This window comes from Struthio camelus, chromosome 5 (assembly GCF_040807025.1).
Source record: "Struthio camelus isolate bStrCam1 chromosome 5, bStrCam1.hap1, whole genome shotgun sequence".
NCBI classification, from domain to species: Eukaryota; Metazoa; Chordata; class Aves; order Struthioniformes; family Struthionidae; genus Struthio; species Struthio camelus.
This window is the reverse complement of record NC_090946.1, coordinates 78,321,315-78,338,132: the sequence shown is the minus strand read 5'-3', so window position 1 is coordinate 78,338,132 and position 16,818 is coordinate 78,321,315. Positions and strand designations below refer to the sequence as shown.

The window sequence follows — 16,818 nt, the reverse complement described above, 5'->3', positions numbered from 1 at the left end:
GGTAGGACTAAACCTTACAAAAATAACTAAGAATTAAAACATAATTATCCAATCCATTATTTGAAATAAGGATTTTCAGCCTCCTGACTTAAAATGTGATTAAACCCAGCGCTTTCAATATTTTGACTGCAAAACCCCAAATCTAACTTACCTCCTGACACTGGCAAATGATTTCATTACTGAGGCTTGGCTGGTGTAATAGCAGCTGTTTTGATTCTCCCGCAGAAATCCTTGATTTATTTCCGAACATCCATTTATACGAAGAAGGTCACATTTTTGCAGGGTGGCTTTTTTTTCTCTCTCTCTCTATTTTTTTTTAGCACGTTATCAATTTGCTCTCTGTTACAGCAAAAAAGATTAAAATGGCAAAGGTTCATCGCGACCCTGGTTTTAATCTGTTTTTCAGTATCCCCCCGCCAAGTATCCCCGCCGCGGGAAAGGGGCTGGGGCTCTGCGGGGTGGCCGTGGCCCTCGGTCCAAAGCCGCATGGGGCTTGCTCAGGTCTCTACCAAGCTTTGAGTCTCGAAGCTGCTTGATCTGGGCCTGGAGCCGGGCAAGATGCCCTTCCGAAAGGCATCGATTAAAACCAAACCCGAGCCACGGTGTCCGGGCGGCTCTGCAACGGCTCGGCGTCCCGTGGCCGATGGCGTGACCGTAAGTGAATTCGGGACAGGGTGACCTTGCGTTTCGCTGCCCGCCGGCGGATCCAGGCAGGGCGGCAACCCCGCAGCTGGCTCCCAGGCCGGGAGACCCGGTTCGTTCCCTCCACCAGAGCTTTTGTAACCTCGTGGGTTTGCCGTGGCCTAACAACGGCTCAGCACATGCTTTTCTCGCAGGGGTTTTCGTATGACCTTGCTCTCCTCTGTGCCGTTGCCGGTGGCTCAGCGAGCCGGGTCAGGAGACGTTAGGAGGAGACCGGCTGATGGTCAGACAGAGGCGGTGTGAGCACGGAGCCGTTTCCTTAGGAAATAAACTTACCAAAAAAAAAAAATCAAACATTTTTTGTATATCTTCCTTCAGCAGCTTCTGTTTTTTCCATTGAAAGAGCAATGCGCCAAGCAACCTCAGGAATATACAGATTGCTTTTGGCAACTACCAGTTAGCAAAAAAACGCGCCTGCGCCATCCCCAAACGGCTGTCTCCCTCTCCCCAGGAAATTCGTGTTTCGAACAAGCCATTTTCCATTAGAGAAGATACGCGCGCCTGGACGAACAGCTCCTGCCAGCTCGCCAGCCTGGAGAGGGGCAGCGGCTCCCGCCAGGGACGCGCTGCGGTTACTTCTCACGGTACCCAAGGCTGCTGCATGCCCGGCGTCCCGCGTGCCCAACCGCACCAATTCCCCCAGCGCGCCCCGCTGGTCCTATCGCCCCCGCAAAGCCAGCGTCAGCCCTGCACCAACCGCGCAGCGTGGCGAGAGAAACGCAGCACTCGGCTCGTCCAAGCCGTCGCTCTCCAGCCTTATCGGAGAGCCAGCGAGCTCCGCGAACCAGAAATCAGGGAGCCAAGGCGATTCGAGTCAGATATGATGGACAGCGTTTTATTTCCCACTGCTTTAATATAACAAAAGTGCTACGTTCCCCAGGTACAGCATGAGTCGCTCTCGTCGGAAAGAGAAAGCCACAAGAAAGCTCCAGGACTGCTAGCGTTGCTCTGCGCACGCAGCTGCAGTCCAAAGACATCTCGCCAAGGCTGACCGTCTGGCCTTGGAGACACCTCTAAAAATCAGCAGCTGCACGGTGCAGGCGCGTTTCGGCACGACAGGACCTGCCCATCAGGCAGGCTGGTTCCTCCCATCGGAAACGGGGCCGGGAAGGCCGAAACGATTCGGCGACGGCGACAATAAACTTTGGCTTGTGCTATGAGGAAAGGCCGTGCTGGGCCTCCACGGGAAAAGAGAGGCGAGCTGCTCATCTCGTGCCGAGTCGAAGGACTGTTATTGCTGCAGCAACGCAGTCGTTGCAGCTGTGCCTTCCCCTCTCCGTTCAGCGGCTTGCCGGCCCCCTAGCGCAGAGATGCCCCGGACGTGGGGCCCACGGGCAGTTCTCTGCTGCTTTGCTTTGCCTTGTATTTTTTAAAGGAAGCTGCTGGCTTGTTTGCTTTAGAAACGCAGAGCTATAAATTAAGTCAATAGATCGTCAAGAGGCCGGCAGCCTCCGCTCCCGCTGGAAGTCCCCTTCGCCCCCGTCTGCAAGCTGGTAATTTCAGCAAACGCCAGGAGCTGTGCAGTTTATGGGCCCAATCCAAAGGCTGCCAGCCTGGGATCAGGCACTGAGCAGAGATGCCGCCAAGTGGTGCTTGTGCTTTCAGGATCTGCAGCAACGTTGGCAATGTCAGGGGCACCGCCGAAACCCCTGCCTGTGCCCCAACCACTGTTTTCACTGGACTCCAAGGCTGATTTTGACCGTCCCTCTTGCCTCCGCTCTATGGAGAGCTAAACTGCAAGACATGGGGAGCCTCTGAACTCTGGGGCAGTTGCCTGATCAGAAACAGCTCTTAAATAAAAGCCACTAAAGCTCCTTGTGCTTGAAGGCATGGAAATCACCATCCCATGATGCAGCATCCTCCCACAAATGGTGGTTTTGCCTCAGACATGGGCTACAGGCAGTGGGATCTTCAGGACCAGTCATGGCCCAGTGAACCAGAATACCAAGCTAGCAGCACAGCTGAGATCTTTGTGTAGATGTCCCCGTGTGTAAGCTTGGTGTTTTCCCATTGAATGTGCTGGTACTGGGGCCCTCGTCCTGCACCCCTTCCTAGACAAGGGAGAGATGCCGGCAGCTGAGCCCTGCTCCAAAGCCTCCAATGCCAGCAAGCATCCCACATCAAACGGACATTGCTTGGGATCTCTCTGCACTGCTGAGCAGCTCTTCTTGGCTCTGGAAGTTGGCCAACATTAGTCTTCTACTGGCCAGCACTTCCCAAACGAGATGCCAAACAGGACAACAAACCTGGGAGCAATCCCATTGCAGAGTGGTGTTCAGAGCGAGAGACGGGCCTGGGAGTGAAGCTGGGCCACCTGCAAAGTCTCCGGGCAGCCCTTCTACAGCACTTGTGCATCGATCTGGCTCCAGCACAGCCTACAGAGCCAAGACAGAGCTGACCATTTAGCCGGACATCCCATTTAGCTTCAGCTTTCCTGCCTGCCCAGTTTGTCTCACCATACTTCTTGTTTAACCACTGAGATATTATTGCAATCAGTTGTCAGCTCCACTTCTAGCACGGCCACTTCCCCAGCATCCCAGCAAACACACGTGCTTTGCTGGAGCAGAGCACACCCACTCCACGTCCAGCTGTTTCACCAAAACACTAGCTTCAGCACTCCGACAGGCAGCCTGCCCTTTAATTTCTTATTAACTTCATTATGTCGGGGAGGGAAAAAAAAGAGAGACAGTGAAACTGGCTGCAACTGTTAAAAGTTAGCGGTTCCCACACTCGGGTTTTATTAGCGCGCCGCGGCACCTCCCTGCCAGCCTTTTCGCTCCATCAAACTGACAGCCCATCTCAAGAGCTCTTCCCGCATTGCCGGAGCTGCAGCATTTGCATTCAGATCCCCAGTCAGGCTCAGCCATCCCACCGCCTTGTAACTGCCTGGGAGCCTGTGTTTTATCCGTTACTTAACGCAGCTCGTGCAGTTATCACAAACTGCGCAAACACATTACCGTTAACTGGCAAACAAGAGAAGGCTGTCCTTCGCAGGCTGTTACTGCACAAAACCCTGCTGATCCCCAGCTGTCTGGCTCTCGCTGGTACATCTGATCTATTCTGCTCTATCTCTTGCAGCTCCTGTTTTCCAGCATCAGCTCAGGTCTCTCTTTCAGGGCATAGCTGCATGCAGAGGAATCTGCCTGCCCAGCTGCCAATGTTGCTGCTCAAAGACAAACTCCCTCCCGCAGAGAGGCCCCCTTTGCCACAGCTGATTCTCCAGACATCCCTATCTGAACTAGAGTGACGCTTAACAAGAACATCCTGCAGCTGCCTCTGTAATCCTGTTTCTAGCCTGCTTGGTGCTGTACCTAGAAGACAATCCCTTCCAGAGGTGACCTGACGTAAGCTGGACTGGAGGAAAAGTCATTCCACCTCACAACCTCCATCGCACCTTACCATGAACAACTCCTCAAAGAGCCCAAAGGAAAAGATTTCCTGATTCCCCAACCCCAGCTGCCAGGACTAGATCGCCACCAAAGCTAAACTGGACTGTTAACACCTTCCAACCACCTCCAAGCACCAAGAGACTTAGGAACGAAAAGGAAAAAGGGAGCGACCAGTTCAGAAGCAAAAGTTGCTCTTAGCTCAGACCAATGACTTGTTACAGAAGAAAGAGGTTTTAATCTTGGGTAGGAACACCTGGACTTGACAGTGGGCAGAGGATCACAAGTGGAAATAGATGCTGCCAGTCAGCAGCTGCTAAGAGATCTGGGGCTGCCTTCAGCAAGGCAAAATTCTCCTGATCAAAGTTTCAAAAGTGGAAAGGGAGACAAGCAAGCATTGCGGAGCACAGGCTGGGAAAGCCCATCCTAGATGGATCAGGGAACGAAGACTCCCCAACATGCTGATGGGCTGGGCTTTGTTTTGCCTTCGACAATCAACTTCCCACATGTGAGGGACCAGGCACAGCTCTTAGACTGGAAGACTTGCAACAGTAGCAGCATTTTGAATACAGGTGGTCCTGCCTGTCCAACTCCCAGTGACTCACTAGATGTGAGGAACACCTACAGGAAAGAACCTGGGCTCTGAAGAGCACTGCTTGTTTGGAACTGAACATCCCATCTGATAACGTAATGTCCAGAGGAGACCTTGAATGCTCTCAGAGAGAAGTGAGTTTCAGACAGGTCTTCTGAATGTGCTCTGCACCTTGCAAACCCATTCACGTGCCCAGGAGACATTTGTTCACCACCACGTACATCTACACTTTGCAATCAGCCAGGCTTTTTCACCTTTACGAAGAATGAAAACCCTCCTCATACGCTTCTGCCTTCCACCTCTTCAAAGACTTAGAGGGATTTAATCTCAGCAAATGTGTGCTCTGACCTTATCTGTCTAATCACGTCTCCTCTGGCAACAGTCACTGTTCCTGTATGAAGGATGATCTCCTTCAAAACAGTGAGTTCTACCATGGAAACATGTATGCTTTGCATAAATGTAAGATTAAAGAGTCATTTCACAACCTGGCACAGAGACAAGGTAATACAGCCCTTTTTCTAGCTATTTTTACAGCATTCCTGTGCACAGAGACACTAGTTACCCCTGCTTGGTTCCAGTCACGTCTGACTCTGGCTGTCTCCCTCTGCAACATGTTACGCTCACCCCATGCCACCTTTAGTCATTCCTTCAAGCCTTCATCTCCGCAGCCCTCTGCAGCTGCCTGTCCTACAGCTTCAGTTACCCTTCCCCTTTGGCCAGATGTTCCCCAGCTTGACCATTTTACAGACATCGCTCCAGCTGTGGCTGCCTGCTGAATTATAACTCTCCCTCTACTAGCCAGGAAGCCCTCAACACCGACAGGCACCAGCTCTGCAGGCTTCAATACCTTTCTGCATTTGGTTGTATGGAGACAAGATCTGACATCCATCAGATCTCTCAAAGGTGCTGCCGTTCATGAAGCTTTCAGTGGCTGAAAATGCAATTTCAAGCTGGAAAAGGAGACAGATGCTCCACTTTCATTTCTATGGGAACACACCCTTGTGAAAGAGGTGAACCAGTAACTGGTGCCATCAGACAGGAGCCAGAAGCTGAACAAGCTTCTGACCTGCCTTTTCTGTCACCTATTTGCACGCTGAGCAAAAGCTAAGAGATCCATGCAAGACTATCCATCAGTATGTGCGTGCTGGTATTTTTTGTGCTGTAATAGACAGTGCTGGTTGAAAATGGACTAAGGTTTTTGTTGTGAATCAAGTGCTGAGGCCATTCCTGTGTGTTTCCAAGAAGCGTGGAACAGAGCTGAAGGGAGGATTTGTGAAAGAACAGGTGAGAATTGGGTAAAAGAGTGCAGAAATGTGTTTCAGGCTCTATTAACAACACTGTACTTGGGCACTTCTCAGTTGACAAGGGATACAGTTCAAGTGTATAACTCATTAATTAAGCAGAGCAGCTAATTTTAGCACTAATGAACTCTAGCTCAGGTAATGTAACATTTAAAAATCAACAAATCGGACAGTAGTCACTCACAGTATAGATCTCCATTCGCCGATTAGGTGAGAGCTATTGTTATGATTAGATTACTGCCAGCCAGAACCAAAAGAGTACACCAGGATAATAGGAAAATAATCATCCTTATGTATCAGCTCCAGCTGTAACAATATGTGCTGTGGATCTGAATGAGGTGCCGGTGTGAATGTGAAATCTCACTACTGTATCAAAACAAACATCACTGCGCGTTACATGTAGAATATAGCATGCCATTTCACCAGGGTGGTACCAGCCACTGCTCGGTGGCTCCGTGTGGCTGAGAGCAGTAATGCAGCAGAAATTCGTTTGTTCTTTCTCTCCCCCTCCGTCTCTTGAAAAGTCACTGGATATCACAACGGCTCTGCAGTTCGATTCAAAATTCATCTTCAGAGCTGTCAGCTAAGAGCATTACTCGGTCTTGCATGCTGTTAAATTCCCTCTGCTAGGGGATGAAAAGAAACATTAAAGAGCTCCAAAAACCAAAAGAAAATGAACAGCATTCGACTTCCTCCCCCAGTACTACGGTCTAGAACCGCAGTGCATTTCAACCAGAGAAACCATTTGCCGTAACTCGACTGCATTTACTTTATAACCAAAACTGTTAACGGGGGAACGGGCGGGAACAGATTGGGGATTTTCCATTACAGCGGTTGTACCTTTCTTTTGTGCCTTTTTGAGCCGTTTCTCCTTCGGCGATTCATGATCTTAATGCTGTAGAGTGCTCCTAGGATAAAAAGGGCTCCGGCTATCCCGACTCCTACAGGAACCAGCATTCCCGACATGTATCCTGCCTGCATGGGAAAGAGACAAGCACAGCAGCACTCACAAAACCGTCCGTTCGGAGTCGTTCTTTACTAGCCTAGGACTGCAATACATCCCTGTGCTGCTTTCCTCTAAGTTTATTGTGTTTGGGTCCTTATTACCCCTGCAAAAGATGAGACCTATGTACAGGATTCCTGAAAAAAAACCCTGGGAACTCTTTGAAACAAATCTGCATTTTATCAGCCTCTATTTCACACAGAAATCCCTGGACTGGTTCAGACTGGCTCAGCATCCTGATCCAGCAGTGACCAAAACCATCTGTTTCTGAGGATGTCGTATATGAGGAATAATCTGTTCCTGCATCAATTTTTTAGTGAAAGTAATATAACTTGCTACCCTTTCGATCCCTTTTTGTGATGTCCTGTCTAGGTGGGCATCTAGACCACGTTCTCCACTGCGGTCACAGAGGTTTAAGGACATATTAAATGAAATACGGTTTGGTTCTGACATAATATTCTTGGCTTCCAAACCAAAACTTTAAAGAGTCACATCCTATTCAAATCTCAAGATTAAAATCAAAACTGATATGAATTTAAGATTCTGGCAGGGTTCACCTGCAAGGGTCATAGGTGACCTGACCCTTTAGGCTTTTAAGGGCTATTGGAGGATGGATTTTGAGTGACTCATCGGATTCCCAGCCCCTAACTAACGACACTCCAGGACCTAGCTGGAAATCACAACTGTTCACGAACCGTTAGAGTTTGCTAACAGAAATTTCCTTATGATAGCTGAGACGATGCAGCGCTTGCCCCCATTTAGGAAAGGAAATAATTTTGGTGCAGAGTTACAGGTGCTGGGGTGAAGTGTCTATCAATAAGCATGCATGTGCAAAGGAAAACCTGCATCGACTGCCACAGGCAGGCAACCACAAGCCACAAGGAATACCTGTAAACACTCAAAGAGCTTTGCTCCATGCTGTGTAAAGCAGGCTGAGTGCTTCAATGAGCTCCCCAACTAGCATGGGCATAAATCGAGGCACAGATGTATATCTGGCTGCGCTTAACAGAGCTCAATCCGGAGAGCTGCTGGCCATGAGCTGCTGTTACCCTTTTCGCTATGAATCCGGACTAGCAGGGCAGGGGTCGAGTTGGGTCTCAACGCACCCTTATGGCGCGCTCGTGGGCACTGCGCTGCCCAGGTGCCAGCCACCAGGGAGGGTGTGCATGGAAAGGGCGAGGGGCTGCTTTTGGAGGAAGGCTGTACTGCAAAGCAGCTGAGCTGATCTCCACCTTGGAAGGTGGGTTCTGCACTGGAAAGGGACCCAACGCACTTCCAGCCTGCTCTGATCCCTAAAACGTGTCCTACCATGACCGAACTGTTAAATACACCTTGAGTAAACGGTGTTACACAGCTCCCATGCTCCCCAAGCAGAGATGTGATGGCATGGGAAAGCAAGTGCTTCAGGACACAGATGCTACATCTCAGCATGGGAATAAAGGAGGCTATTTCCAACACCTGGAACTGGGGCTCCGAAACAGCTGAAATGCAAAAGTCGACTGCACCCACGCGTTGCAAGAAGAAGAACAAGCCTGTCCTGGCCCTGCCCAGCCCAGGCTGATCCTCTTTGGCTTTCTGCTCAAAATCTTTGAGCCAGAGGGTTTTGCTTCACGTGGGAAAGGGTCACTTTGGTGGGTAGGACGGTGCGTGGAGGGAGGGCAGTCACCTTCAGCTGGCCTTAAGGAAAGCACAGCAAAGGTAAACGAGCTCCAGTTCAGTAGTTAGGATCCACACGTTTGCAACACTCAGGAGTTTGTAACACTAACGAAAAATACATATAGTAATTTGGAAGCATTTCAAATACTTTGACAAATATTGCCAAGTACTTGTTATTTCACATTTTACTGTTTTAAGTGAAAATTAACCCCAGTTGTAAAGTGCTAAATTGCTCCAGCATCCTCACTTAATTCAGTATGGGGACTCAATAGAGTAAGGGAGGCAGGTACGGCCTGGCTGCTTCTCCTAACAGCACTGCCTTCGTTCGCGCGGCAGAAACAGCGTTCGCCACTGTGGCAGCACTGCTTTATCCTTCCCCCTCTGCACATCCCAAAACAGGTTTTACACCTGCCAAAAAACACACACGTAATTCAGAGGCCTCTTTGACAACTGGCAAGCCTCAATCCACCACTTGCAACAACTCCTGTTCCTCTGCGTTCCCAAACTGCAACAAAACTCAACAACGCTTGTTTACACTGTAATTGCTTTTCTTCCACAATCCACTCGGTGGGGGAAAAAAAAGCTATTCGGCATGCATTGCCCTGGCTTCATATGCTTATCTGGAGCACAAAAATAACTGCTTTCATCTAGGACAGAAACAATGCTAACAAGGGCTGTTTTGCGTTAACAAACCCCTTCAGAACCTGCTTGTTTTTCATGCAACAACTTCCTGCTCAGATCCCAAGGCTCAAGGGCTCAGGTATTTAACAAATCTTGCCGCTTCACTCAGATGCCCTCCCAGAAAAGCCAGCCCTGCTCAGCGTACATGCTTGGAGGGAAGCTAGCCTGCCTGCCTCCAAGTTCCTGAAAAAGGAGGTTAGTGAGAACACAGAGAAAAGTATTTCCTGGAGGTAATTAAGGTGCCTTAATTGGGTCACCTAATTAGTGCAGAGTGGGGGGGTGCTATTTCTGGAATTTGGCTGCTGGCACAGGCGGTGAGGAAAGTTTGGAAGTGCCTTTTTAGCTGCTGCCCAAATGAGTTTCCTTATCCGAAATCACTGTTTTTAATAAGGTGAATTCTCTAGCCTGTCTGCGAGCCTTTATCACGCTGGGGCAGCCCATGCTCTTTGTAAGGCTTCCCCAGACAGCTGGACAGACTTGTACCCCAAACACCTGCAACGTGAACTAAACGCAGGACACCCAGGACCTATTCCCACAGCCCTTCTGTGCCACACGGCACAGTCTGCGGGGCTTTTGCACTTATTTGATAAGAGACCCAATTTCACCGGCAGCTCTGCAGCCACTTTTTAAACTCTAGCCTGTGGGGAGATGCAGTTTCTTTATGGATCCTAAGAATGCTATTAAAACATTCAGCTCATGACCAGCACCTTCCTTACTCTACTGGACTTTGAGACAGCAAAGGAGCTCCAAAGGAGCAGTGACCTGCTATCTGCTTTCTGTCCTCCAAGGCATTTGCACAGTGTTTGCATGAGTCCAGATATGGATCAGCTCACTGACACACGCTCCTGGCTCCATGTTCCCCGTGCCTGCTCTCCCAGCAGGGCAGGTCTGATGGACACAGGAGGGCCGTCACTCAGGGACACAGGAGTAATGTGTGCACATGACTGGGATCCTGGTTTAGGTGGGGAGATCGTCAAATAGAAAGGACCAGGTTCTACCAACAGCCCACACGAAAAGAGCAGATATTAAGAATGGTGCTGATAAACTTAACAGGGAAAAGGAGGAAACAGGCTGAGCAGCTTTATTTGTGAGTGATTCACTTTATCAGTATTTGGGTGGGGGTGAGGGGGAAGTTGGTGGGCTTTTCTGATGGAATAAGTGATTATTTTAAGAAAAACGAGCAAGATGAAAGATCTGCCTCCACATATCTGCCATTCTCCAGGGGAGGGAGATAGCTTAGAGGGGAGTCTCTCTTCTAGGTGGATGCTAGCAGATCACCAGAGATAGTGGTGGTTGTGCTGGGCATTGCAATGCTGTCTGCCATCCACCTGCAAGCAGCTCAGTCCCAATTAAAGAGTAACTCTGCTGGAGACTGGAATATGCACCCACCTCTGCAATGGAGGGAGAGAGAGGTAGCCAGAGGGATGCCCAGAGGAAAGAAGTGAAAGCTACAGCTTTGGTGAGAAGATGCCTGATGCCCCCAAGAGCGTGTGGTACAGGCTGGGGTAGGTCTGGCACTAGCAGGTGACACACACGGGCATGCTACATCCACACCAGGCGATCAGCCAGGCTGGGCGTCTGCTTTTTACCTTTGTTAGGAAAACCATTCTCTCTCCCTTCAAGGTTCGCTCTGGCTGAATCCCAGGCCAAGATGCTCTGCTATGAGCATAGGTCATACTAGACATACCTCCTTCCTATTGCAGGCAGAAAACCAACTCAACAAGGGACGGGAAGAAACCCACCTTAGCCCTTCCATTCCCCAGCCCTGGAAAGCAGATAGCCAGACCCCTTCTCTCTTATCAGAATTGATGGTACAGGTACTGCTGAAATTTGGTGGGGATTTCATGGGAAGGCTGAGTTTGCTGGGTGAAAGTCTGCTCAAGCTTAGTGACAAGTTTTCAGGGGTGGGAGTTTCCCATCAACTCATTATCCCATTTGTTTTTCGCGATGTTAGCTCTGCTCCTGTTTAAGAGTTTCCAAATCCTGCTGAGTCACAAAATGTTGTGTCTTAAAACACTACTGTCACCCCACTTCTAGTGTCATTACTTTGCTGCCCCCAACACATTTGGAACGTTTCACAACCTTTCCAAAATGTTAATATTTGCCCTAGGGCAGCGCCTCTGCCATTGCTGGTGTAACTCTTCATTCCATGTGCCACCACCTTGCAACATCAGGGACAAAAGATCAGGGTCTGTCATCTTTTTAGTGTTCCTGTGCTTGCTCTTTGCCTCTCCAGGACTTTGCAGCCGTTCTTACTTGTGGTGACAGGACAGGTTTAGTTCAAGAGCAGTAGCTTGGCACTCAGCCTCTCACCCCGCACTGCAGAGAGGACCACAAACCAAGCTTCAGACATAGAGAAAAGGGGTGGAGGAAAGTTAAAGGCCAATAAAAACGTAACTCGGGTGGTCTGAAGAGAAGGTACTTTACTAGTCCAGAGAAGCCCATTAAACACCCCTGTCCCTGGCTCTGCTCTTAGTTACTACTCATCAGGGATGTACTGTGTATTTACACTAATACACACAACAGCAGCATCTGGTTCATTGTATCCCAGAGAAAATTTTAAGCCCCTTCACAATTGTCTTTCTAGAGCTAATGAACTGCACTGGCAAGAATTTATTTATTCCTCAAAGTAAAAATGTTTTTGCTCTTACAATGATTGAGAGAAACACAGAGCCTCCTACCTTATCTTTCAGCTTCTCCATCCAGCTTCTCACTGAAAAATAAGACAAAATATGAGCTTATATACTTATGTTATATTAATTAGTGACAAATGATAACGAAAGTATTAAAATAGACACTAATTAACTGGACAAGCTTCTAACATTTTTCATTAGGCTTCCTCTCTTCTCATTCATGGAAGAGAGCAAATGCAGCAAATCAATAAGGGAAACTTTTCAAGCGACTTGGCAGGCAGGGAGCTTGTTTCCTCCTGTGTAATCCACACCTTCAGATGTGATTAAGGCAGGAAGATGAAAAACACTGCTTCAGGTTGCTGGTATTTAACCAGCACTTCTCATACACACACTGGGCACATCTGAGAGGGAGAAAACAATGTTATAGCACCACTGTCTCCTTCCAGCAGCCTCTTCCCCATAGTTATTCTTCCCTCTATTAGGCATAAGCCTGTCTGATACCTAAAAAGACATTTTTCCCCCTTAGCTGTCATGCACAGGACTGCTTTCCTGCTGCCCCCGACCTTGCCACAGGAGCGTTTTGGTCATTCTCCTCCTCTTGCCCAGTGGTAAGCAGCAGGCTGACCTCATGTCCGGTCTCCAAGCTCTTAAGCTTGCAGTGGTCCTCAACCCAAAAAAAACCCCTTGTTAGCTCTCCCCTTTTGGGTCCATTGCTGTTGCCATCTAGACTCCTCAAAACCTTTTTTCTGGAGGGATTAGCACATACACAGCCACTGCCAGCTCAGGGAAGTCACCAGGTAACATCTGAGGACTGGGACAGCCCTGTAGGTGCTAAATTACTAAACCCAGTAAGTTTACACTGTCATCACTGAGGCTCTTGCTTCCTTACTGCTATTATAAAGTCCCATGAAATATGATACGCAAGAATTAAAAGTCTTTACCAGCATGTACTTTGGGACGAAATATTAAGCTAATCTCAAAGAACTGCACATGATTAGCAGCGGTTCATTAATTCTACAGGCAATTCCAGATTCATCTGCATTGCACAGAAGACGAAAACGCTCATCCTTTAGGATATTCAGCTGTTGTTTTAATGAATGTCCTACTCCTAGGTAAGAGGCAACAAAACAATGAAAGGTTATCAAGGTTCAGCAACTGTATTTTAAGCCATGGTCAAGGATCCCAGTCTCTCCGTAAGGATGTTACAGGCTTAATAGGAATCTCGGGTGCATGAATGTCCTTCTGAGAGATGTTTTCCCTAGGATGTACTAGATCCCAAACGTAACATACCCCTTATGAGGGAGACCCGATTTCCAAAGGGTGCTTTCTTCCAGAAGCTCATTGCAAAGCTTTCCTTAGCGGTATTAGAGTCTGCCTGTTGGCACATACACATGTACCACTCAGTATAATCATCCTTCTGAAATAAAAATGTTACTGTGAGTGCTGTACCCTACTCACACATGCAGAAATTAGTTTTTTATGTCTCAGATAAAATACGGAGAGGTGCAGCAGTTGAGAAGTAATAAGACTCAGCCCAGACCTTGTCAGCATCACTGAATTAAACTAAAACATTTTACAAGTTTGACGTGACTTGAATAGTCACCTTTAGTCTATCAGTAACACAGCACCTTCCAAACAGAAGGATCCTAAACCATCTAGAGCTGAAAAAACTGTCAAACAAAACAGCATACATACAGGTACACCTATTTCAACGGCAACACCACTAAGTGGGAAAATTCCACTTAAAATCAAAAATAGTGCTCTTATTTTTTAACTGCGTCATTTTTAACCTTCACTCCAGGTTCCCAAGACGAGTGGTGATGGCAATTCATAGCTGTATAACAACAGCCACAGGTTCAAAAACTGCAGTGCATGTTTTGAGGCTTTTGACTGATGCCCTCTCTGTGCATGCACAAACACCTACGTGCACAGGCACAGCGCGCGCACCGAGCCAGTTAAAGATGCTGTGATGCTCAGCTGGCCCCAAATCAAGCTAAGCACAAAGGCTATTTTTATACATCTTTCAAAATAACTTCATTGGATTGGTGATCTCATCAACAGTTGACCCACTCTCTCGCAGCTGAACAACGGCGCCTCTCAAGCAACAATTAACTTCAGAGCATTTCTGACGATTCATATGTAGCAGGTGATATTTTCACTGGGGAGATGATCTAATAATATTCTACTACCTGCTTTCAAAGAATACAAATACTGGCTTCATTCTCTTCTGCGCCACAAAACAACAGCAGCTTGTCTGTTGGGACCACAGACACTCAGGTACAAACCTTGATTTGCTGTTTACACAATTGCCCATTATTAAAACTGGCCTTTTTTCAGCAAGTAGAGCACGTCAGACACCTTCTCGATTCAGTCTAAGCCACAGGAAAAATGACGTTTCTGATTGTATGCGTTCACAATTCTGTTTATCTGAAGGAAATAAGGGCACATTACATTTCTGAGCTCACGTTGCTATTTAAAGCTGGTATTAGAAGGAGCTAGTTCTTCACGCTTCAAGAAACTATCCAGATGGCTTTTATCTTCACCTCTGCCGTCATATACCACCAGCATCCCGAGAAAGACCAGGAGCCCTCCAAAGCTCTTTATCATGCCTATCCTCGCAGAGAAATCTCTGCCAGGTGGTTTCTCCCAGACTCCCTGCGAGATGCTCTACCACGGCCAGGGCCATCAGGCTAGGGGTGGCAGATGCCAGCAGGAAGCTGCACGGCAGCGATTGACTCTCGTCAGCAAGAGTAGACGGTGCAGAGCAACTATGGGGTCATGGCCGAGTTCCCATCAGGTTGGGGAGCACTACGTTAGAGTGAATTAAAAATTGGCTTTAACGTTACTAAACGCCCGCAACGATTTTAACGCTTGTGAGGAAACACCAAACCATTATGTCGTTAAAATCAAGCACTTGTTGTTCCACTTATTTACACATAGGCAGAAACTAAGCGTGAGGAGTAGATAAGGCACTTTTTCAAGTTAGAATTGATATCTATGCTAAATAGCTGCCATCAATTACATTTGGACTGCGGACTCTAATTAGACATCATTATTCATGACATTAATATGCTCAACTTGATCTAGGAAGAGGAACATTGTGGGTGGGATTTTCTCATAAAAATGAAACACTCTTGAAGAACACTGGGTGCCTTGCCAATGACAGCCAGCAAATAATTAGTATCAAATAATCTATTCAATGTATTTTTCATCACATCCTTTTTATTCCTTCCCTGATCACAGAACGTCCTGAACAAGCGGCAAAAGCCTCTGGGTTGGAAATGAGTAACGAGTGTGTGCAGTGACTGATTCTCTGTCCCTGGCATTTTAATGACTAGTCCATGACTAGTACAACCGCAGCGCAAAAACACTCCCGAACTCTCTGCCTCAGCTTAATTTTGAACCCCTGGTTTCGCTGCAAGCTGAGTTAGATCAGTGCGAAGCCCTTCTGCAAGTTACATGCATAACCTGACATTCCCTCAGCGATTTATACAACATCTGCATCTTTGCAAATTTAATTTTAAATAATGTATGGCCTAAGATTACCAACCCAGATCAGCCTGAGCGCGGAACTGCAGAGAGGGATGAAATATCCAAGTCCAACAAGGAGCGCCGTTGTCTGGAGCTGACTCCAGAGCTGCGCAGGATGAATTCAGACAGGTACAGATGCACTGTGCTATTTTTAGTCACTTTTACCCAGCTTTCTCCTTGAAAACGTGCAGACAGCCATTAAGAAGCCAAGGTAAGCCAATTAAAGAAGTTACACGAATGTGAGCGGGCAAGAAGAAGCCCACGGCGCCTGCCTGGCCCTTCCCTGGGAGGAACCTGATCCAAAGGAAGGGTCTAAAATACCCACGAGCGAAGCCTTTCTCAAAGTTTGGTTTTTGCCAGCTACAGGTAGACAGCTCTGTGCAGGGGCACTAGGTGACATTTAAGGCGGATAGCCCAACAGCTCCTTTCACCGCTGACCTCTACGATGCTCTCAATCCAAACAAAGCCTTGCGGGAGATGGCTCTTATTTATGAGTATCGGGAGCGTCGAGCCAACCCGAGGTAAGTCCCTGCTCCAGCACAGATTTCCTAAATGGGTTTCAGCGAGTCACTTGCTTCAGGACAGCTTGGACAAATGAATCCAGGTTTCACTCATCAGCAATTAGCACCCCTCCCCACCTTCTCGCCAGCCTCCTCTCTCTGGTTCTTTACACCTCACCTGCAGGTCTTCCTCGTGCTGATTTGGGCTGTGGTTTCATGGGACAAGAGAGGCAGTTTAATGCTACAAATTAGCCTCCTCCAGGGTATTTCTCATCACGTATTCCAGTGCCTCTCCTTTCCACTGCGTCCACAGCTTTGCATCTCTCTATGAATAGATTGAGCCAGCTGAGCCAAGCTGCTCATTTTTTTTGCTGGGCTTCTCTTTAAAGCCAGAGTGAGCAGCTCTAATTTACAACAGAGAATCGAAGGGCAAGAGGTTTGGAAGCTGCCTCCAAGTTCAGTTTGAAAGCTCCTCTGACAGTGAAGAGTTTGCATGATTTACAACAGGGAAAAAGACAGTATTTGTCAATTCCAACCAAAAAAATTAAATTACTAAAGGAATGACAAACCATTTTTACCGCAAGTCTAAACCACAGTCTGACACCTCCCTCCTAGGGAGGAGTCCCGCCTCCCAGTGCAGGGCTCTGGGAGCTCAGAGCACGCTCAGCTTACGGCTCTGCAAAGTCAGGCTCCTCGTGTACCTTGCTACAAATAACTCACCTGAAAGGAGAGGGGATGTTAACCGAGGCCAAAGCTCTGCAAAAAGTACGCACGGTATTTCATTTGCAGTGACTCACGTGACTACCGTGCATCCTCAGCCAGGAAAAAAAAAA

At 48.0% G+C, this 16,818-nt stretch overlaps 1 protein-coding gene across 5 annotated transcripts in view; it reads right to left on the bottom strand.

The window, feature by feature from the left end:
• Positions 1-1,516: 1,516 nt before the first annotated feature.
• Positions 1,517-16,818, bottom strand: part of ARMH4 (armadillo like helical domain containing 4) — a 79,093-nt gene continuing 63,791 nt past the window's right edge. For 3 of the 5 annotated variants that reach the window (XM_068947436.1, XM_009670667.2, XM_068947438.1), the window contains 3 exons: positions 12,003-12,034; positions 6,822-6,956; positions 1,517-6,607 (listed from right to left, as the gene is read on the bottom strand). In XM_068947436.1, coding sequence (XP_068803537.1) covers positions 6,539-6,607; positions 6,822-6,956; positions 12,003-12,034 — 236 coding nt within the window. In that variant the 3' untranslated portion in view covers positions 1,517-6,538. The remainder of the gene's footprint in view (positions 6,608-6,821; positions 6,957-12,002; positions 12,035-16,818) is intronic. The other 2 variants (XM_068947439.1, XM_068947437.1) reach the window with 1 other exon arrangement.